Genomic DNA, 23,309 nt, shown 5'->3' with positions numbered 1-23,309 from the left:
CTGCACATGTGCACCACGCTGCCATGTGCCGAGCACACTTGCTCTCCCCTTGGCCGAGAGGCCACCTGAGAGGCTGATCAATTACAGTGGAGGAGGATTTCTTGACTGTTTCCAAAAAGGAAGGGATCTTCAGCCTTCTCTGCCAAAGGGGCTCCTAAGACCATCAGAAATATGTGTTTTCTGATGGTCTTTGGCGACCCCTCTGACCCCCCCCCCCCCCCCGTGACCCAACCTCCAGGTTGAGAAATATTGCCCTAAAGCATATGCTCTTAAATCCTCTGTGTATCTATTCAGCTTTTATTTTGCCAGACAAGCCATTGTTACTTCCATTTTTTTCATGTCAGGAGTGACTTGAGAAACTGCAAGTCACTTCTGGTGTGAGAGAATTGGCAAGGATGTTGCCCAGGGGATGCCCAGATGTTTTGATGTTTTACCATACTTGTAGGAGGCTTCGCTCATGTCCCCTCATGGAGAGCTGGAGCTGACAGGGGGAACTCAACCCACTCTCCTCAGATTTGAACTGATGACCTGTTGGTCATTAGTCTTGCCAGCACAAGGGTTTAACCCATTGCACCACCGGGGGCTCCAATTATCTATATAAATAAAAATGTAATGTTCATTTGTGGTATTCACAGAACGCAAAAACCACTGGGGCGATTGGCACCAAATTTGGACAAGATACACCTAACAACCCAATGTATGTCCTTCACTAAAAAAATTGATTTTGTCATTTGGGAGTTGTAGTTGCTGGGATTTATAGTTCATCTACAATCAAAGAGCATTCTGAACCCCACCAACGATGAAATTGAACCAAACTTGGCACACAGTTCTCCCATGACCAAAAAAATACTGGAAGGGTTTGGTGGGCAGTGTCCTTTGGTTTTGGAATTGTAGTTCACCTACATCCAGAGAGCACTGTGGCCTCAAACAATGATGGATCTGGACTAAATTCTACACGAATACTCAATATGCCCAAATGTGAACACTGGTGGAGTTTGGGGAAAATAGAATCTTGACATTTGGGAGTTGTAGTTGCTGGGATTTGTAGTTCACCTACAATCACAGAGTATTCTGAACCCCACCAACGATAGAATTGGGCCAAACCTCCCACACGGAACCCCCATGACTACCAGAGTGGGCCACAGCAACGTGTGGAAGGGACAGCTAGTCATAATAATAGAAATAGACAATTCTCCATAATTGTGTTACATACAATGGGGGAAAGTCTTAAGGGATGCACTTTACATATCATCCCTCTTTCAAGCCACAAATATTACTCAACCTGCAGGTAAGCCTCAAAGAAGCTTTTAACGAGTGAGAAAACACAGCAACACTGTCTGCACGAAAAGGCCCACCTTTTACATTATGATCAGGAGCAAAATAGCCAGCTTGCCACGAACTTTAAAAGTACCTTTTCACAGCTGGGTTTTGTAAAGTGGAGAAAGAGGTGCAAATTATGCTCTCTTCTCTTACGAAGAATTTTGCCTCTGAGAAAATTCCATGATTTTGAATGCCAAGTTTATGAAAGTTCACCCAAAGAGAAGTCGTAAGCGGGTCTTTATAGGCAATTCTTGGAGAGCAGCCGAGAATGGATGCCAAACATCACAACCAGAAGAATGCCTTGACAAACCTCAATGTTACCTTCTCCACTCAGCTGGAATATCAGGAGAGCACCTGATGGCTCAGGATGCAGCACTCCAAACTGCCAGAAACTGGCGGGGAGGTGAGGGAAACATGGCTTTCAATTACCAAGTGCAGGAAGGACTCTGCCTTCACAGACAGGTTGCAAAGCAGCCTCTGCAGCTCTGGACAAGTGCAGAGCGGCTGTCTCTTGCGAGATGCCAGATGGCTATGGTTCGGGGGAAGCATGATTACTGATCTGTCACTGAGACAGGGAAAGCAGGCAGCAGTTCCTAAGTGACTGCAAAGAAGTCAAGGGCTGAGGGACAGCTGAGTCAGCCAAAGCTAAGCAAAACCACACAGTCACTTCACACACAAACTAGGCCAGTCCCATGTACCTAGCTGTGTCCTTTGGCTCGGAGCCACATCCTGCTCCACAAGCCGGCAGTTCCCATTTCACAGTGGCAGCGCGACCCAAAACTGTGAAATCTGTGTACAGAATCAGAGAGATGTGGGTATCTGATTAAGAGGCACCGTGTACTTAAAACAAGCACAGTTAAGAGCAAAGAGTTTCCAAACAATGGGAGTTTCATAGTAGCGGGGGGGGGGGGGGTCCACCATCTAGTTCTTTGCAGGGCTTATAATGAAAGCTCAAAATGAAAACACACTTCACTTTGGACACATTTTCAGTTACCAGCTATGAGACATGGTAATAATAATAATAATAATAATAATAATAATAATAATACAAAGGAGACGGAGGGCCTGATTCTGGCAGCCCAAGAACAAGCCATTAGAACCAATGCCATCAAAGCCAGAATTGAAAAGTCGACAACAGATCCCAAATGTAGACTCTGCAAAGAAGCAGATGAAACAATAGATCACATCCTCAGCTGCTGCAAGAAGACTGCGCAGATAGACTACAAGCAGAGGCACAACACTGTTGCTCAGATAATTCATTGGAACTTGTGCCACAAATACCATCTGCCTGTGACAAAGAACTGGTGGGATCACAAGCTGGAAAAAGTTACAGAGAATGAACACGCCAAACTCCTCTGGGACTTCCGGATTCAGACAGAGAGTTTTGGAGTTCCTGGCCTCACAATCGTGTTAAAAAACAAAGTATGGACCGTTGATGTCGCAATCCCAGGTGACAGAAGGATTGCACAGAAACAACTGGAAAAGCTGACACGATATGAGGATTTTAAAATCGAACTGCAAAGACTCTAGCACAAACCAGTAAAGGTGATCCCAGTGGTGATAGGCACACTGGGTGCAGTGCCTAAAGACCTTGGCCTGCACTTAAACACAATCGGCGCTGACAAAATTACCATCTGCCAACTGCAGAAGGCCACCTTAGTAGGATCTGCACGCATTATTCGCCGATATATCACACAATCCTAGACACTTGGGAAGTGTCCGGCGTGTAATCCAACAGCCAGCAGAGTGTCTGCTGTGGACTCATCTTGTTGTGTGTTCTAATAATAATAATAATAATAATAATAATAATAATAATAATAAATCACACAGTCCCAGACGCTTGGGAAATGTTCAACTTGTGATTTTGTGATACAAATCCAGCACATATATCTAGTTTGCTGTGACATACTGTGTTTTTGTGTTAATAATAATAATAATAATAATAATAACAAAAACAACAACAACGACTATTTTTATACCCCGCCTCCATCTCCGCGAAGGGACTTGGGGCAGCTTACAGAGGGACAAGCCCAAGGATTGAAAATAAAACAGACCCAGTAAAAACAATCAATAACAACAAATAATAAAGGCATTAAAATCAATTAACATCATAAAAACAATACCCTGGCTGGCCAATTTGAAACTAGGTTCAGGCTCTGAGTAAGTGCAATAATTCCTTGGGAGAGCAGAGGGAAAGTGAAATACTCAGAGGGCTGGGTTGCCAGGGTATTGCCCTTGGCCATTAAGTGTCATAAGTACAGGAAAAAGGGCAACGAAAGTGCCGGAGCTTAGATAAGGTCAGGATAATTCTCAAGTGAAGCACCTAACCAAAGGCACAACGGAACAACCAAGTTTTCAATTCCTTGCAGAACATGGAGAGAGTAGGGGCATGTCTAATCTCCCTAGAAAGAGAATACCAGAGCCGAGGGGCCACCACAGAGAAGGCTCTCTTCCTCGTCCCCAACAACCACGCTTGAGATGTGAAGAAAACAACTAAGCAAATGGAGCACACACAAATGCAGGTCTCAACATTCTGCATTGGGTTAAACCCTTGGGCCAGCAGGACTGCTGACTGAAAGGTTGGCACTTCAAATCCGGGGAGCGGGGTGAGCTCCTGTCTTTCAGCTCCAGCTTCTCATGCAGGGACATTAGAGAAGCCTCCCAGAGGATGGTTAACACATCCAGGCGTCCCCTGGGCAAAACTCTTGCAGACGGCCAATTCTTTCACACCAGAAGCAACTTGCAGTTTCTCAAGTCGCTCCTGACACACACAAAAAATCTGTGCCATGTCAAGTGGAGTGTCTGTAATGAGCAGCCAGCTTTATACCCAACTTGGATGCACTTGAAGCAAGTTAGGATCATCCCACAGATATGCAGTGATTTTTTCCAAGCGACCCTTCGTTCTCCTGGCTCTAAGTATATATGGAATAGAGAAATGTGTACCTCTCACAATAGGCACACATACACATGCCTTGCCTATCAAAGAAGTGACTATCCTGCCTTCGAATCAGCATAAACACAAAATAGTTAAATAATGTGGCTCAATAACCATTGGGAAGAATTCTCCCCAATTAAATTAAAATGCATGGATATGCAGGGTACTCCCCCAGATTTCTAGCCTTCCACTGAATATTTTCTGCTAACCAGAGTCACATGTACTCAGCAAAGCACTGTGGCAACCAGGCAGCTAAAAGCATTTCAGGAAATGGAGGTCTTGGACCTATCTATGAATCTACCTCCGCAAAAGAAAGGAGAAGAAAAGCCATCTTCAATGTCAGATCTCACATGAGTAATATCAAGATAATCAGCAGGAAACAGATGACCAAAAAAAAAAAAAAACCCTTGCAGATGTGTCTTATTTACAAAGAGTCAGTATATATTTTCAACCAAAAGAGATTTTGGTCAATGAGTTTTATTCACTGTTGTGGGCTCTTGACCATTTAGACTTTCTGAGAAAACATTAGAATGATCAGATTTCTTGAAAAGTTGGAGGAAGCATGGAAATAAAAGTAATGGAGTCTATGAAGTCTATGATACCTGTAGTTTTTTAGAGGAAAGGCAGAATACAAACACAGCACAATGCAACAGAAGAGGTCATAAAGCGTTTTCCCCAACACAACATGCATGAATGTGGACATCAGCAATGTCATAGGCTTAGATCCACTTACCCCAACAGAGCCACTCCCAGCGAGGTCACTTGATCGGTTCACATTATTGTTGACTGGAGAAAGTGGGCTTTGAGGTTTTGGCCTGCTTGGGACTTCACTGTTCGTCAATGGGTCCTTTTCTGGACTAAAGTTGTCAATGGGATTATTTGCTTCCTGCTCTGAAGGCGGAGGCTCTGCAAGATTTCCAGGGGGAGATTTAGGATCCGAGGGCTGAAGTAGAACCGGGTGGCTTGCCAGACTCCCATCGCTGGAGCCTACGTCCCTTTTTAAAGAGCTTCTCCCGCCAGGTAATTCTTTGAAGGACCTTCGTAGCCTTGCTTTACTCTGAGGCCTCCCCGTCACGTCCAACCACTTTGGAAGACGAGTTCTTCCCTCTTGAACAAGCTGGGGGTCTACTGTGTGCTCAGACTTTGTTACAAAGACCAAGATGGAGTTGGAAGCATCAGTCCAGGTAGCTTCACAGAGTTGAGGTTTGGTGCAGTTCACCTGGATACACATCTTTCCCAACAGCCAAAAGGCATCGCAAACGGGACTCTGACAGCAAGTGGCTTCACAAGACTGGACCGAGTGAAAGCCTTCTAGCAGCTGCAGGTGAACACCACTGACTGACTGCAAACGGGCCCCATGCAAAAGCCGTGTGGGCTCGCAAACGCTTCTGCTCCAGCTTGCATCTGAGCAAAGAGAGATTAAACAACAGTAGCTTTTGAGAAGCATTTAACAGAATGGATACGATCTAAGACCCTATATTACATTACTATTCATATTTTGTAAGTTAAACTGAATTGATTCTGATCTTGTTAAATTGCTCTGTTTTCATATTTCCTATACTATTATACGTTGCTATTCATATTATTGAACCACTTACCCTTTAATCAGCTCGCATATCAGCCTCCACCCCACTCCAAAATTAGTCTATTGTTCCTTGATGCTTGTTTATTATTGTTATGCTGTTTTATGTGATAATATTTATTTATTTGATCAGTCATATGACCATTTCAAAATAGAACACGAGTAAAAAACAAGGCAACAAGGTGATAAGTCAGAATCTTATTTTCCTGGTTCTTCTTTCAGGAAATCTGCTCGTTTCTTAATAGCTTTCAGAATAAAAAGGCTTACTCTGATTATGCTGGATCTTTCCTGCCCTTGCAAGAGGGATGTCAGAATATCATTTCTGTTGGGGGACCTGCAGTTGGATAATATTGGATGTAAATATCTGTCTCGCAGTTCAGTGTATGCTGGACAGTCAATTAAGAAATGTTCAATGTCTTCCACTGTTTGTTCTCCCCAGACGCAGAATCTCTCACTTCTTGGGATGTTACAGTAGCGCCCGGTTTGCACCATAGTACCGAGTTGTTTTATGCTGTTTTATGCTATTTTAAATTGTAATTTGTTATTGTTCTGCTTTTAATTGTATGTTGCCTGGGCTTGACCCCATGTAAGCCGCCCTGAGTCCCCTCGGGGAGATGAAAAATAAATAATTTGTTGTTCTTCTTCTTCTTCTTCTCCTCCTTCTTCTCCTTTTTCTTCTTCGAGTGCTTCTCAACCTTCCTAATGCCGTGACCCCTTAATACAGTTCCTCACGTCGTGGTGACCCCCTAACCATAAAATTATTTTTGTTCCTACTTCATAATTGTAATTTTACTACTGTTATGGATCCTAATGTAAATACATGATATGCAGGATGTTTTTCATCCACTGGACCAAATTTGGCACAAATACCCAATGCGCCCAATACTGGTGGGGTTGGGGGGGGGGGTGATATCATCATTTGGGAGTTAAAGTTGCTGGGATTTATAGCTCACCTACAATCAATAGGCATTCTTAACTCCACCAGTGATTGAATTGAACCTAACATGGCACACAGAACTGCCATGCCCAAGATAAAATACTGGAAGGGTTTGGTGGGCACTGACCTTGAGTTTTGGAGTTGTAGTTCACCTACATCCAGAGAGTACTGTGGACTCAAACAATGATGGATCTGGACCAAACTTGGCATAAATACTCAATATACCCAAATGTGAACAGTGGTGGAGTTTGGGGAAAATAGACCTTGACATTTAGGATTTGTAGTTACTGGGATTTATAGTTCACCTACAATCCCAGCAGGAGGAAGGTTTTTGGTGAGAGGATTTGCCGTCTGTTTTCAAAAAGGAAGAGAAGGACAGGCGGAGAGATCTTCAGCCTTCTCTGCCAAAGGGGTTCATAAGACCATCAGAAATAAGTGTTTTCTGATGGTCTTTGAAATCCCCCTCATGACCCCTCCCAGGGGTCCTGACCCCAAGGTGGAGAAATGCTTATCTAAGACAGTTGGATGTCCATATTTTTTAAAAAAAAACTACTTGGTTTTCCATCTCCAGCAATAAGAAAAATTGTGAATCAGTTTACAGGTTTTTCTCCCCCGATGATAGTCCAAACGTCACCTTGTCTAACAGTAAGACTGACCCTGTCAAAGAATGTTTAGATCCCACCAAAGAAGTCATGTCTGTGCAAGAAACTTGGGAAGCAATCCAAGGGATTCCTGGCCATCTCTTCTACTGAAAACAGCAATCCTTTATTAGTTCCATCTTTTACTAACAATTACACTGAGGAAACGTGTCATATGGAAGTACCTTCCCTGGCACTACTCTAATTATAACTGCAGTTCAGAGCATGAGACCTGCTTAAGTCCCAAATGAAGCTTGTAAGAACAGTGACACATCATAAATCAAGTCCCTGCTTCCTTTTCCTGTGAAAATCCTGCCAATGCCCTTCACAGATGAGGAGACAGGCTTTGCCTGATAAGGCCAACAAGATTAATTGCAATTTTTCAGCAATAATAGACTGACAAAAATACCATGCCATTTCCTGATGAAGATGCAGCACAAGCACACGCACAGACACTGGTGACATCTTTATTTGCCAGCATGCTGCTTTCTTCCCTTGAACTAGAATCTTAGCACTTAAAATGTCCTTCCAATGTGAACCGTATATGGATTCTCCAGCCATAATAATTCACATCGCCATATCTGTTTTTCTCACCAAACATTAAACATCGAGAAAACCAAAGTCCTCTTCCAGCAGTCACCGGCCAATCCAATGCCAGAAATACAGCTTAATGGTGTAACATTACAAAATGCTGACCATTTTCACTACCCTGGCAGCCACCTCTCCACAAAAGTCAACATTGACACTGAAATTCAACACTGCCTGAGATCTGTGAGTGCAACATTTTTCCGAATGAAGCAGAGAGTGTTTGAGGACCAGAACATCTGTAGGGATACCAAGGTGCTTGTTTATAAAGCTATTGTCCTCCCAACCCTGGTATACCCCTGCGAGACGTGGACTGTCTACGACATCACATGCAACTCCTGGAACGATTTCATCAGCACTACCTCTGAAAAGTCTTGCAAATCTCTTGGGAAGACAAGCGGACAAATGTCAGCGTGCTGGAAGAAGCAAAGACCACCAGCATCTCTGCTGGACTGGCCGTGTTGTCCGGATGCCCAACCACCATCTACCAAAGCAGTTGCTCTATTCCAAACTCAAGAACGGAAAATGGAATGTTGGAGGACCGGAAAAGAGATTTAAAAATGAGCTCAAAGCCAACTTTAAAAACTCTGGCATAGACACTGAGAACTGGGAAGCCCTGGCCTGTGAGCGCTCCAGATGGAGGTCAGCTGTGACCAGCCGTGCTGCAGAATTTGAAGAGGCACGAATGGAGGGCGAAAGAGAGAAACGTGCCAAGAGGAAGGCATGTCAAGCCAACCCTGACCGGGACCGGCGTCCACCTGGAAACCGATGCCCTCACTGTGGGAGAAGATGCAAATCAAGAATACGGCTACACAGTCACCTACAGACCCACTGCCAGGATACTACACTTGAAGGACCATCATCCTCGGACTACGAGGGATCACCTAAGTAAGTAATTAAGTCTCACCAAACCAGAGAGAAATGGAAGCCAACTCCAGGCCTTTATTGTAAAGTATACTGGTTGAATGAGCTAATCTCTCTAATTGGAAGGATTCTATCATCACACCTTCACAGCTTTTTTGCAAATTGGTACGCCAAGAGTCGGAAGGATAATTTTACCCCAAGTGAGAAATACTACAAAGTACAGCACAGCTGTTTGGAGGATTCCCTGTTACTGCAGCGATTTAATCTTGGGAGTTCTCTCTGCCCTAATATGCAATTAACACGGCACACAGTTAGCACACACAGCGCTGAACGCAGCACAATAAAAAAAATATTGCAAGTTAATAAACAAATTTATGCTTTTGTCCCAGGAGGGAGTCCCACTCCAGGCAGCTCTGATTAAAATAATAATTTTCTTCACAAAAGCATTTCAGGAGAAACAAATCATCTACCTTGGAGAAGACTTTCATTATTGGTATTGCTGCAGTGCACCATCCTATGCTATCCTATCCCACACTGAGCCCAATTTGGCTCTCCAGCATTGTTGGAGTTCAACTCCCAGCATCTTCCATTATAGGCTACAACAATTAAGACCCATTGAAGCTGCACTTCAACACTTCTCATTCACTGCCCAGTGTCACTGGAATTATTTTCCCAAATCCTTTCTCAACCAGTATTAAGGGAAATGTTACACAGGAGGGGAGCTGCTAAGATGACAGCAGAAGTCACTTACTGATGTTCCAGCTTTTGGAAGATAAACAGCTCAAGTCTGGCAAAACATTCAAGCAGAGCAGACAACAACAAAACAAATAACGCTTGATACACTATTTAAAAAGCACTTTGATGCTTTTTGGCTTTTGATATGCTAGAATTTGAACAGAAACACTGAAAATGTGGATTGGCAGGAAACCTCTGGGCCAAAACAAGTGGGCAGAGAAAAGCCAACCCTGAAACAACCTGGAATGGGGATCTTCCTGGATCTGAGGTAGGAGCTAAAACAGCCTCTGCTGATAAAGTTGTTTATGTGAGTGCATTACATATCAGGAGCACCCGGTGGCACAGAAGGTTAAACTGCTGAGCTGCTGAACTTGCTGACCGAAATGTCAGTGGTGCAAATCCGGGGAGAAGGGTGAGCTCCCATCGTCAGCCTTAGCTTCTGCCAACCTAGCAGTTCGAAAACATGCAAATGTGAGTAGATCAATAGGGACCACTCCGGTGGAAAGGTAACGGCACTCCATGGAGCCATGCCAATCACATGACCTTGGAGTTGTCTACAGACAACGTCGGCTCTTTGGCTTAGAAATAGAGATGAGCACCACCCCCCAGAGTCAGACTCGACTAGACTTAATGTCAAGGGGAAACCTTTACCTTACCTTGGTTTACCTCAGTTCATTTCACTGCATATTGAATTTGACCCATAATTTTGTCTTCCCAGTTCATTGTTTGCAGGGTGAATGAAGCCCCATCATTGTATCTCTTGGATGTTTTCTTTTCCCGGTAGCTAAATTCCCCTCTTTCCTTCTCTCTCCAGTATCACGGTGGTGGACTCAGACAGAGCCAACAACTCAACCACTGACAGTCTTACTGTGAACAAAGCAGTGGATTATCAATAGGTACCGCTTCAGCAGGAAGGTAATGGTGTTCCATGCAGTCAAGCTGGCCACATGACCTTGGAGGCATCCACGGACAATGCCAGCTCTTCGACTTAGAAATGGAAATGAACACCACTCTCCAGAGTCGGACTCAATTAGACTTAATGTCAAGGGGAAACCTTTACCGTTATTACACATCATGCCACGCTTGCTACAGGGCAACCTTTTAGAAGGCATTAATTTCAAGAAGCACTGTTCTCCTTAAGGTTATCACTCATTGTACAGGAACACTGTGAGTCTCAGATCTCCTGGGACTGAGTCTGCAACTGCCTACAACACAGTTGTTTGTGAAGGGATTTGGACGTTTAGGCCACCGAAAAGCTCCAACTGAGAAGGGAAATTAGGAAGCCAGCTGACCAGAAAACCAAAGAAATGCCTTGCACAGTGGAGAAGGACAATTCATGTCTGATCGCTCAGAAAAGCTTCCAGGAGAGACTCTCATTCATCTGGGAATAGGAAGACAACTCTGCAGCCCCATCTTGCCATAGATCTCTCTAGCTGCTCCTTTGTCTGGTCTTGATTCAAGGGATTGCTCACACTGAAAAGATATCTGTGGTCTGTGTGCATTACTTGCTCACACAGCTCCCTTGAAGAGCAAATGAAAGTTAATAAACACCTATAGAGTTTGTGCGTTCATACACAACTCCAGCTTCAGACAAAATTTCATGCTATGAAGTGAAGCTGAAAAATGACTACCCATAATACACAGACCATGGACTGTGATGGCTGCAGAAACCATCACCAGATTCTCCAGTTCCTTGGACTAAACGTGTATGTCTCCAGGTGACTTGGGAAGAAATGGCTAATACCGCAAGACTTCTGTTTACCGAGTTTCATTCCAAAAGTGTTTTTTAACAGTCACGTCTTACAGAGGCAGTTCTGAATGAAAACATTACAGAGCTCACCTCTCACACCGCTGGCAATGGCACGCACATAACCCCACCATCTGCTCAGAATCAAAGCACTTAGTGCTGCAGAGCAATATCCAAGCGCAATTAAAATGCTCCATAAGGTGTGCTTTTCTTCTTTAACGCAGGAAGAGATTATTGGCTGAAATTCAGTTCTAACATTTAGCCCAAAACACACACACGCACACACACAGAGTCAATATGCTCGAAAACGTTTTCTAAATGTCAGTCTTCCCGAAATTACTGGGGAAAAGCCTGACATTTTTCAAAACTAAAGTGACCAAAATGGATGGGACAAGAACTCAAGAGACCTTCACTTCACTCTTTTCTTTCTCTATTGAGTGGGTTAAGTACATAAAATGGAGAGACAGAGTACACATGCATGCCTGTACACACACAGTCATCTCCAAAAACCCTAAAATGTTTTAGGAAGATTTTGGTCAGTTAATACAGTGGAACTGGTGGAAGAATTTGGCCAGATGACACATTGGCACAAAAATACAGATAATGTGGAATGGTGTACTTAATGTCCAGCAATAGTGCCTTTTGGATAGGATGTACTACATCACATTCATTTTACATTAGAGGGGGCGGGGGGGGGCATTGATATGTATAGAATGTTGCATCCTCCTACATCAGTGTTTCTCAACCTGGGGATCAGGACGCCTGGGTTGCGAGGGGGTGTCAGAGGGATTGCCAAAGACCATCAGAAAACATAGTATTTTCATGGGGGTTCTGTTGGTCATGGGGGTTCTGTTTGGGAGGTTTGGACCAATTCCATAGTTGGTGGGGTTCAGAATGCTCTTTGATTGTAGATGAACTATAAATCCCAGCAACTACAACTCCCAAATTCTATCTGTGTTCACATTTGGGCATATTGAGTATTCATGCCAAGTTTGGTCCAGATCCATCATTGTTTGAGTCCACGGTGCTCTCTGGATGTAGGTGAACTACAACTCCAAAACTCAAGGTCAATGCCCACCAAACCCTTCCAGTATTTTTTTGGTCATGGGAGTTCTGTGTGCCAAGTTTGATTCAATTCCATTTTGTGCAGTTCAGAATGCACTTTGATTGTAGGTGAACTATAAATCCCAGCAACTACAATTCCCAAATGACAAAATCAATCCCCACACCCCACCAGTATTATTACATTTACATTATTTTACTATTATGATCATAGAATTGAACGAAAGATGCAGAATAATCACAGGATGTCTTAAACCTACACTGGTTGATAATCCCTATAGGCTAGCTAGCATTGCCCCCCCCCCCCTCCAATGTGCAACAGGAAGTTGCTGCTAACTGTGAGGGAAATAAGGTTGAACACTGTGAAAGCCAACCACTAAATGGCTATCAGCCTCCTCCCAATAGACTCAAATCAAGGAAAAGCTTCATTAGAATTACCAATCCTCTTAACATTCCCCTAGCAAAAGCAAGAGTATCCCTCTGGGCAGCTAAACCAGGAAATCCCAATTGGACCCCCCCCCCCCCCAAGGGTCTTCTTCCAGGGGCAAATCAAAAATGGGCAACTTGGAAGTCCCTAAACAGACTCAGAATTGGAGTGGGCAGATCAAAAGACTACCTGTCAAAATGGCACTACTTAAAAGAATCCTCCACCTTGTGAGACTCTGGAGCAGAACAGACTCCGCATCTGTATGCTTGTCCGCAAGGTCCTGCCTCATGCACAGAGGAAGAATTGTTTGAGGCCACAGACAATGTGGTCGCTATTGCCCATTTTTGGTCAAAAGACATTTAGCCACTTGTTCTCCTATTTTTATCAATTTTATACTAATTTATGAAACGGTTTTGATATAAAATAAAAACTCTTATTATTTTTATTACATTTATTATTTTACTCTATTATTTTTATTATTACATTTATTATTTTATTTCTTTTTGTTAGTATTGTTGTTGTTTATTCGTTCAGTTGCTTCTGACTCTTTGTGACCTCATGGACCAGCCCACGCCAGAGCTCCCTGTTGGCTATGGCCACCCCCAGTTCCTTCAATGTCAAGCCAGTCACTTCAAGGATACCATCCATCTTGCCCTTGGTTGGCCCCTCTTCCTTTTTCCTTCCATTTTCCCCAGCACCACTGTCTTCTCTAAGCTCTCCTGTCATCTCATTATGTGGCCAGAGTACTTCATCTTTGCCACTACTATCGTTCCCTCCAGTGAGCAGTTGGGCTTTATTTCCTGGAGTATGGACTGGTTTGATCTTCTCGTGGTCCAAGGCACTCTCAGAATTTTCCTCCAGCACCACAGTTCAAAAGTGTCTATCTTCCTTCGCTCAGCCTTCCTTATGGTCCAGCTTTCGTATCCAAATGTTATTATTATTATTACATTGTTATTATCACCTTGATTATTTTACTCTATGTATTATTATTACATTTATTATTTTACTCTATGTATTATTATTATTATTATTACATTTATTTCCCTATTATCACTGTTATTATTACATTTCCATTAGTTTACTCTATTATTATTATTATTATTATTACAATTATTATTTATCAATTTACTCTATTATTACTATTACATTTATTATTTTACTTTATTATTGTTGTTATTACTTTACTCTATTATTACTGTTATTATTACATGTACATTATTTTACTCTATTATTATTTTTTTACATTTATTATTTTACTCTACTATTATTGGAAGGATACATAAGCACATTTACATTGAAAAAGGTTAGAATAATGGTTTAATCAGAGTTGGACAATCTTATCTTAAATTACAGCTTTATGTAAATATTCAAACACATTTAATGTACTGATGCCTCAATTAATGTAATTTTATTAATGTATCTATTTTACTTTGAAATTTACCAGTAGCTGCTACATTTCTCACAGTCGGCTTATACTCAAGCCAATACATTTTCCCAGTTGTTTGTGGTAAAATTAGATGCCTAGGCTTATATTCAGGTCGACTTATACTCGAGTATATATGATAATAAACCTAAACCTATATGTGTATCTGTTCAATCGCTCCTCTTTAGTGACAAGTCCCCACCTTACAAAGTCACACTTCTGAGATAACCCTGCTATCTCAAAACCTCTGAGGATGCCTGCCATATATGCAGGCGAAATGTCAGGAGAGAATGCTTCTGGAGCATGTCCATACAGCCCAGAAAATACACAACGACCCAGTTACCTCCACTACCTTTAAGCATGGGTAGGTAATGCCTTCCAAAAGGACCTCAAAGGCACAAACCTAGGGGAAATGCCCCTAAACTACCCAAAAGTACACTGGTTGGTTTCCCCCTGACCTTCCAATTCACTCTCATCTCCACTAAAGCCAAAAGAACATATGAGAATCGCCCAAAATTTAGTCAAAATGAAGGCCATTCCTATATGGGGAGCATGGCTTTAGATTAGAAAGCAGAGATGCAGTTATGAGCCCTTCCTTCAGAAAGGCGTTTATGCTCACAGTCGAAGAGACTTTGCTAAGCAAGGATTCGCACAGTGCAGGAGACGAATGACACAGAAACTGCTCTGTATATTAATCCTGTTATTCTTCTTGACTGTAGCTGTCTGTATCCAAATCCCGAAGAGACTTTCTAGTGCATGCAAACAGACACACACGCCGACGGTATATGAGAAGATCTTATAAAATATTTAAGTGTGTGGAGTGTGGAAATAGAATAATTTCTCCCTCTCAACACACCACCACCAGACTTTGGGGAATCAAACAGGGAAATTGCTTGGCAGCAACAGATTCAAAGGAGATGAAAGGATGTACTTCGTACAGTGATTAGCTTAAATTTAGAAGAGCACAAGACATGAAGTGCCGAGACGGTCTATCAGAGTCTAACAGCCAAAAAGGTTTAATTAAAAAGATGCATTTTTTTAAAAAAAATCTTCCTGTTTAGAGAATATGCTTCTTCTGCTTTTCTGCAAGCAAGGGATCTACCTCTCTTTCCACTTCAATTTGCTTGTCAGCAACACAAAAGAATCTGGCCAGCAACTGCTTGACATAGAGCCCAAAAGCTCTAAGAGACGCTGGCAATAAGACACACGAACCACAAGTTACTGAAGCACAAATTTTCCTGTTTACCCTGGAGAGTCTCCTTTTGAGATTCTTACTATTCTCATTTCCCCGTTTTGAAAAATCAGGTAGATGTTTTTTCACCCTTCAAATTCTAAAGTGAATTTTAAAACAGGCAAAGGATGAAAAGAAGGACTATGTAAACAACTTTCATGCCAAGCATTCTTCCCAACTGGCTGGATTACAGCTCCCATCAATCTCAGTTAACACAGGCACTGATTGCAGTGACCAGGAAGGATGGGAAGTGTAGTCTAGGAGACATGGTGGATGCTAGGATGGGGCTGTTTGATTATATACTCCCATTCAGGGCTCCGGGGATTAAGGACACTCAAAAATAGATACCTCTAGACTTGAAGACCTGACCTCCAGGCGATTATTTTAGAAGCCAGGTCACATGGTCCTGAGCTACACTGGGTGAAGGACACCCTTTGATCAGACTTCCTAATTCTGCTCAGTTGCTATTGAGTTTATATATATATATACAGTAGTCTCTCGTTTATCCAACATAAACAGGCTGGCAGAACGTTGGATAAGAGAAAATGTTGGATAATGAGGAGGGATTAAAGAAATGCCTAATAAATGTCAAATTATGTTATGATTTTACAAATTAAGCACCAAAACATTATGTTTTACAACAAATTTACAGAAAAAGCAGTTCAATACATGGGAGCGTTATGTAGTAATTACTGCATTTATGAATTTAGCACCAAAAAAAGCAATGTATTCAAACAGCTGTGGATCTAGGTGGGAGGCAGACTGTGATGGATAATACAGGACGTTGGATGAGCGAAGGTTGGATAAGCGAGACTCTTCTGTAGTAAGGTAAAGCTTTCCCCTGACATTAAGTCTAATAGTGTCAGACTCTGGGGGGTGATGCTCATCTCTATGTCTAAGCCGAAGAGCTGGTGTTGTCTGTAGACACCTTCAAGGTTATGTGGCCAGCATGACTGCGTGGAGCACTGTTACCCTCCCGCAGAAGCGGTACCTAGTGACCTACTCACATTTACATGTTTTCAAACTGTTAGGTTGGCAGAAGCTAGGGCTAACAGCGGAAGCTCACCCTGCTCCCCGGATTCAAATCACCAACCTTTCAGTCAGCAAGTTCAGCAGCTCAGCGGTTTAACCTGCTGCATCCCAAATTTGGACACAATACACATATCAGGCCAATGAGCGACCATCACTCATAAAAACACTGAAAAACATAGCAGAAGAGACTTTAAAAGCCAAAAAACAAAAAATACATTACAACGTATGCACAAAACTACATATATACACAAACACACATATATACACATATACACAAATATATACACACACATATACACATATATACACACACAAAACACATATACACAGACTGGGCCACAGCAACGCGTGGCAGGGGACAGCTAGTGTGTATATCCTGTACATCCTGTACATGTGGCCCGCCCACTGCTATCATGATTGTGTTTATTGGAATGTTATTTTGTTACTGTGTCTATCCTTTTTTTCTATGTAATTTTGATTATGTTGATTATGTTGCTTGCTGTTTATGTTTTGGTTTTATTTTGCTGTAACATGTTGTCCGGGCTTGGCCCCATGTAAGCCGCTCCAAGTCCCCATTGGGGAGATGGTGGCGGGGTATAAATAAACATTATTATTATTATTATTATTATTATTGGTATTTATTATTATTATTGGTATTTATTATTATTATTATTATTATTATTATTATTATTATTATTATATACATATACGTATACATATAGCGAGAGAGAGAAAGAGAGAGCCCCTGAATGAACAAATGTCAGAATAGGAACATATACATTTAGGCATTAAGAAACACTGTCAAAACCAAAGTTAAAATCAAGTATTGAATATGGTAGTTATTGAGTTTTAAGAAAAGGGTACTGATCTACATTCAAATAAATGTAACTGTTGAAACAAGACGGACAGGTGAAAAGAATCTTATACACTGACCAAACAAATCAAGAAAGGCCCAAAAGTAATCTCAACATTTATGAATATCTAAAAAGCAACTTTTCATGCCGTTCTCTTTATGCCATGCATGTTCGCTCTTCATAAAACTCACAGGCTGTCTTTGAATCAGAGATTCCTTTTGTAATGGGAGGAGGGCATTTTTCTGAGTTTCCCTTTGTCATGGTTTACATTTTTCACCTTACTTCCCCTCTTGTTCTCTTCCTTTTATATTCCCAATATTTACTGTTCATTAGACTTTTGAACAAATACAATGGAGATCCTTTTAGGTCCAGTCGCATTCTGGATAGGGTTTCTTCTCTCTCCGTTTGCCTGTGCCTCCAAGTTTCCTGTTGACAATAGTTGCCAGGTTCGTTTCCCTCCTCCTTCCCAGAGCCACCTTGCAGAGTCTTTCACATGGCTCTGAAAAAAGAGCAAAGGAACTGAACTGGCTCCCTTCCCTGGTTCACACTGAATGCCGGCTTTTTGTCTTTTTTCAGAGTGAGAGAAAAAACGACAAAGGGACTCTGCAGAGAGTGGAGCTCCTGCAATTTTGCACTGCTAAAATGGGGAAAGCTAATTCTTGATCATTAATTAATCCTTTCCCCATCTCCACCCCCAATTTTCCAACAAATTGCAACCTTCCCAGCCTTTTGCTGAGTGGATAACTAATGCGGATTTTTCCTATTACTCTCAACGTTATACTTTCACTGCTATCTATAGGAGCAAAGTGTCATGAAGAAGAGGCCATTCTTAAACGAAAAAAAGAAAAGGCAATGGAGTGCCATGAATTCCGGGAGAACAAGATCCAAACTACCACTTTCTTTGGGGACCTTGGGTGAGTCACACTCTCTCAGCCTCAGAAGAAAACAAAGGCAAATCCCCTTTGAACAAAAAAGTGCCAAGAAAATCCCACTCCACAACAATAACAACAACAACAACACGTTGAATCCCATGAGAAAGACAGGATATTAAATGAATAAATAAATAATACTAAAAAGAAGTTTTGCTGTTAAGTTCTCTTCCATTCATAAGCTACGAGGGGCATTCATTAAAGATTTCCCCTGACCCACTTCTATTTATCACAGGATGCTGAAGCTGCACATGTGTAATGATATAAGTCTCTATAGGTTACGTGCCAATTTACAACTCAGAACGGATAATGGTCTTGATTTTACATGTCCTGAAGTTGTGTGAAGTTTGATAATGGACCCAGTGGAATACAGAGCAGTCATCAAGTTCCTTTACTTGAAAGGCCCGCAAACCACTACATCATATGATGTAGTCAAGAACTGGCATCATCAACTCAAAGGTTGTGGGACTTCGATGCAAACAGCTCCAATTTCAGGGCGACCCCACTCTGCTATTGATGAACACACCATCCAGCAAGTGGAGGTCACCATTTTGGAAAATCACCACAAGGCCATATTCACATGCGTAAGGTATCTGCTCACAAGGTCCCCTGGCTATTCACACCTTTCCAGAAGAAGGAATGAGTCAAATGCTCTCAGGCTCTATTGACAATGTGCCATGGAAAGCAGGATAACTTTTTCAGCAGACTGATCACAAAGGATGAAAGCTGGGTCCATCAATATGATCCTGAGACTAAAGTCCAGTCGATGCCATGGAAACATCATGACTCACTGCCTCCAAAGAAGGTACGTGCCCAACTCTCGGCAGTCAAGGTCATGCTCACAGTATTTTGGGACCAGCATGGAGTAGTATTGATGGATGGATTTCCTAGCAAACAGTACTATGATCACTGGGGCATATTATGCTTCACTGCTGCAGAAATTGGGGGAGGCCATCAAAACCAAGAGACAATGTGGCATCCTCACCAAAGGTGTCTGCCTTCTGCAAGACAATGCACCAGTTCACAACTCACCTGTTGCCAAAATGGAAGCATGCTCCTGTGGCTTTGAAATTCTACCACATCCCCCTGATTCATCCGACCTCGCACCATCGGACTTCCACCTCTTTCCAACAATGAAGTTATTTTTGAAGGGCACACATTTTTCAGATAATGAGACTCTGATTTCCAAAGTCACAATGTGGTTTCTGGAGCAACCTGTTGACTTCTATAAGCAAAGTGTTTACAGTTGCTTGAAAAGAGGGGAGAAGTGTGTGTCCCTAGAAGGACTCATCACTGGGTCAAGTTTCACTGCTCTCAGTCCACAGGAAGTGGGTTGGGGAAATATTTAATGAATGCCCCTTGTACAATGAAAACAATGCCGCAAGCTGCATTCTGGACATTTTGTGGCTATACTTTCCCCTCTCCGCAAAATGAATCCGGAAACTGGTATCCCATTTTAGGCAATGGGGATGGATTAATACCCCTCCTCATCAGTTCTCACAATCTGAAAAACTTTGCCCTTCCATTTTTCCTCTGCATTCAAGCCGCATGTTGGACAGGTGTCTTAACAAGGACAGCATTGATGCCTTTCAAGCCAAAGTTTCCACCATCCATTTTCCATTGCAAATTTAAATTACTGGCAGCATTAAAGAAACATTTTAAAAATCAAAATTATGCTTTGACTGCTGTTCAGAGACTGCAGAATTAAGAGCTGAGGTTTTCCTCAAAGTCTGCCTAAAAGGCAACAATAATAAACAGGCTCCATCCTAGATGAAGAGGGCTAACAGCCAACATTCAGGATTTATTGTAACAGGTCCCTGGAGATCTCTCAGACTTGTCGGGGCACATGTCCCCCACTTCTCCTCCTCCTGTTTTTAAGGCCAAATTTAATTTGAAGGAAACCAGAGTATTGCTCTACTGCGCTGATTAAACTGTCAGACACCATAAAATGTATTACCATCGTAATTAAAACCGATGACACAATATGCATGCCAACTTTAAAAAGCCCTGGGAAGCCAGCAATTGGTGGGGAGAGCCTTTGATTCTTAAAGATAGTTGGGAAAAGCCAAATATTCCTAATAACATTTTCTTGCCAGCTGGTTTCTATTAAACTTTGAAGCTGTGTGTATTTTTTGTTTATTTGCATTTGTCTCTTTCCTTATCACATACAGTGAGTTAAAGTAAGCTCTTTGTAGGATTGCTTTTAGACCTAGCTCAAGCAGAACCTGAATATTGCTTCTTAAAATGTTTGTTCTGGCCGATCTCCAAAGGAACAAAGTCCCTAAATACAGAGCAGAAATCAAGCTACACTGAGTGGCCTTCCTTATACTTTCCATTTGAAGCAGTGTCCCCTTTCATTCCTCAGCCTGAAAAGATCTCAGAACAAATTACCATATATACTCGAGTACAAGCGGAATTTTTCAGCCCTTTTCTTAGGCTGAAAAAGCCCCCTCCCAGCTTATACTAGTCAAAGTTATTTATCATTTTACTCTGTTATTATTATTTGTATTACATTTATTAAATTTTACTTTAATATTTTACTCTGTATTGTTATTTTAATTACTTTATTTATTTATTATTACATTTATATTATATTCTATTTATAATTATCATTACATTTATTATTTTACTTTATTATTAATGTTACTATTAAATTTACATTATTTTACTCTATTATTATTACATGTATTATTTTACTCCATTATTACTGTTATTATTACATTTACATTGTTTTACACTATTATTATTTTTAATTACATTTATTATCTTGCTCTCTTTATTATTATTGGAAGGATACAAAAACACTTTTCCATTGAAGAAGGTTAGAATAATGGTTTAATCAGAGTTGGACAGTCTTATCTGAAATTACAGTTTTATGTAAATATTCAAAAACATTTACTGTTGCCTCAATTAATGTAATGTTACTGGTATCTATTTTTATTTTAAAATTTACCAATAGCTGCTGTATTTCCCTCCCTTGGTTTATACTTGAGTCAATACGTTTTCCCAGTATTGCTGTAAAATTAGGTGCCTTGGACTATATTCCGGTCGGTTCATACTTGACTATATACAGTAAGCAGCTGAGGGGGGAAAGGAAGGCAGTTAGGAATTGTGGGAGTTAAAATCCAAAACACCTGGAGGACCCAAGTTTCTAGAGACACGGTATGAATGGAAACCCACTAGGTGACTTTCTTGAGCAAGAGTCACTCTCTCTCAGCCTGAGGGGCAAAGAAAGGCAACCCCCCTCTGAACAAATCTTGTTAAGAAAACATTTGCCATGCATTTTTTGTTGAAGACACACAACAAAAAACCCAAGGGCAGCGCAGGGAATTAGGATGAAGGCTATGCTACAAGGATTGTTTATGGTAATCTTTTTCTTCCTATGCCCTGGTCCCAATTAAAGCACTTTTCAAAAGCTTCTATTTGATCCAGAAGAGATGTTTGTGTCTCAGGGTGAATACAAAAATGTGTGTGTGGATGTTCATTAGGGTGAGCAACAGGAGAGGGAAGAGGCGTTGTGCTCCCACTCCCGAAGTGTCAAGGCTCTAATTCTGATCTGGTTCGCTTCCCGCATCCTGCTTTTTGCCATTTAGATGTTTTGAAAAGCAAAAAGTATGGGGGTATTGAATGGTATGGAAGTGTAACAAAGGAAAATGTAAAAGGCATTTCATTTACTAGCTGGCTCTGCTCTCAGGGGACCTGAACCAGGGACTTCACAATTTGTAGATGTTGTTGTCTTAGCAACTAATTCACTCACCTCCTCCCACCTCTCTGCTTGGAAGGAAAATTAACACTAAGAGGGAAGATAAAGGGAAACAAACAAAGGATGAGGAATAGGCAGCCAGGCAGATTTCCACCATATAAGAAAGAGCTTGGGCTTTTTGCCTCTAGCTGTCTCTTTTTGTGAAACCAAACCACTGCAGGAGATGCTCATAGAAATGATAGAATACAACAGGAGCCATGTTCCCCCCCAAACACACCTTCCGTGTTCTGAGAAAGCACTTCTCTCCATCTCACCACCCTTACAGGTACACTGTATCTAGAACAGGTATGGGTAAACCCAGGCCTGGGGACCAGAACAAGGCCCCTTGGGCTCTTTTCTCAGGTGTCCTCTCTCTCACCATCCTATCTTTCCTTCCTTCTCACTTTCTTTTCTCCTTGTTCCTTCCTTCTTTACCCCCCTCTTTCTCCTTTCATCCTCTCCTTCCACTCTTTTATTCTCCCCCCTTTCCTCCCTTCTTCCCTCTCTCCCTTTTCTTTCCTTCCTTCTGTCTTTCCTACTTCCCTCCCCTCCCTCTTTCTCCCTCTCTCCATTCCTTTCCACCCTTTCGTCCTTCCTTCCTTCTCTGTTTCCTACTTCCCTCCCCTCCTCTTTCTCCCTCTCTCCATTCCTTTCCACCCTTTCGTCCTTCCTCCCTTCTCTCTTTTCTACTTCCCTCCCCTCCCTCTTTCTCCCTCTTTCCATTCCTTTCCACCCATTCATCCTTCCTTCTTTCTCTTTCCTACTTCCCTCCCCTCCCTCTTTCTCCCTCCCTCCGTTCCGTTCCTTACCTTTCGTCCTTCCTTCTTTTCTACTTCCCTCCCCTCCCTTTCTCCCTCTCTCCATTCCTTTCCTCCCTTTTGTCCTTCCTTCCTTCTCTCTTTCCTACTTCCCTCCCCTCCCTCTTTCTCCCTCTCCATTCCTTTCCACCCTTTTGTCGCTCCTTCCTTCTCTTTCCTACTTCCCTCCCCTCCCTCTTTCTCCCTCTCTCCATTCCTTTCTTTCCTTTTGTCCTTCCTTCCTTCAATCTTTTCTACTTCCCTTTCCTCCCTCTTTCTCCCTCTCTCCATTCCTTTCCACCCTTTCGTCCTTCCTTCCTTCTCTCTTTCCGACTTCCCTCCCCTCCTCTTTCTCCCTCTCTCCATTCCTTTCCACCCTTTTGTCCTTCTCTCTTTTCTTCCTTCTTTCCTTCCACCCTTTCATCCATCATTCCTTCCCTCTTTCTTTTCTCCCTCATTTTCCTTCCTT

The 23,309-nt window shown here is 42.0% G+C and overlaps 1 protein-coding gene across 2 annotated transcripts in view; it reads right to left on the bottom strand.

Annotated features, from left to right (window-relative positions):
• KIAA0319L (KIAA0319 like) overlaps positions 1–23,309 on the bottom strand; it is a 119,067-nt gene that overhangs the window by 68,893 nt on the left and 26,865 nt on the right. For both annotated transcript variants that reach the window (XM_060784176.2, XM_060784177.2), the window contains exon 3: positions 4,989–5,659. In XM_060784176.2, coding sequence (XP_060640159.2) covers positions 4,989–5,659 — 671 coding nt within the window. The remainder of the gene's footprint in view (positions 1–4,988; positions 5,660–23,309) is intronic.

This window comes from Anolis sagrei, chromosome X, assembly GCF_037176765.1.
Source record: "Anolis sagrei isolate rAnoSag1 chromosome X, rAnoSag1.mat, whole genome shotgun sequence".
NCBI lineage: Eukaryota > Metazoa > Chordata > Lepidosauria > Squamata > Dactyloidae > Anolis > Anolis sagrei.
The sequence above is the reverse complement of the archived record's forward strand: the minus strand, read 5'-3'. Positions and strand labels throughout refer to the sequence as shown.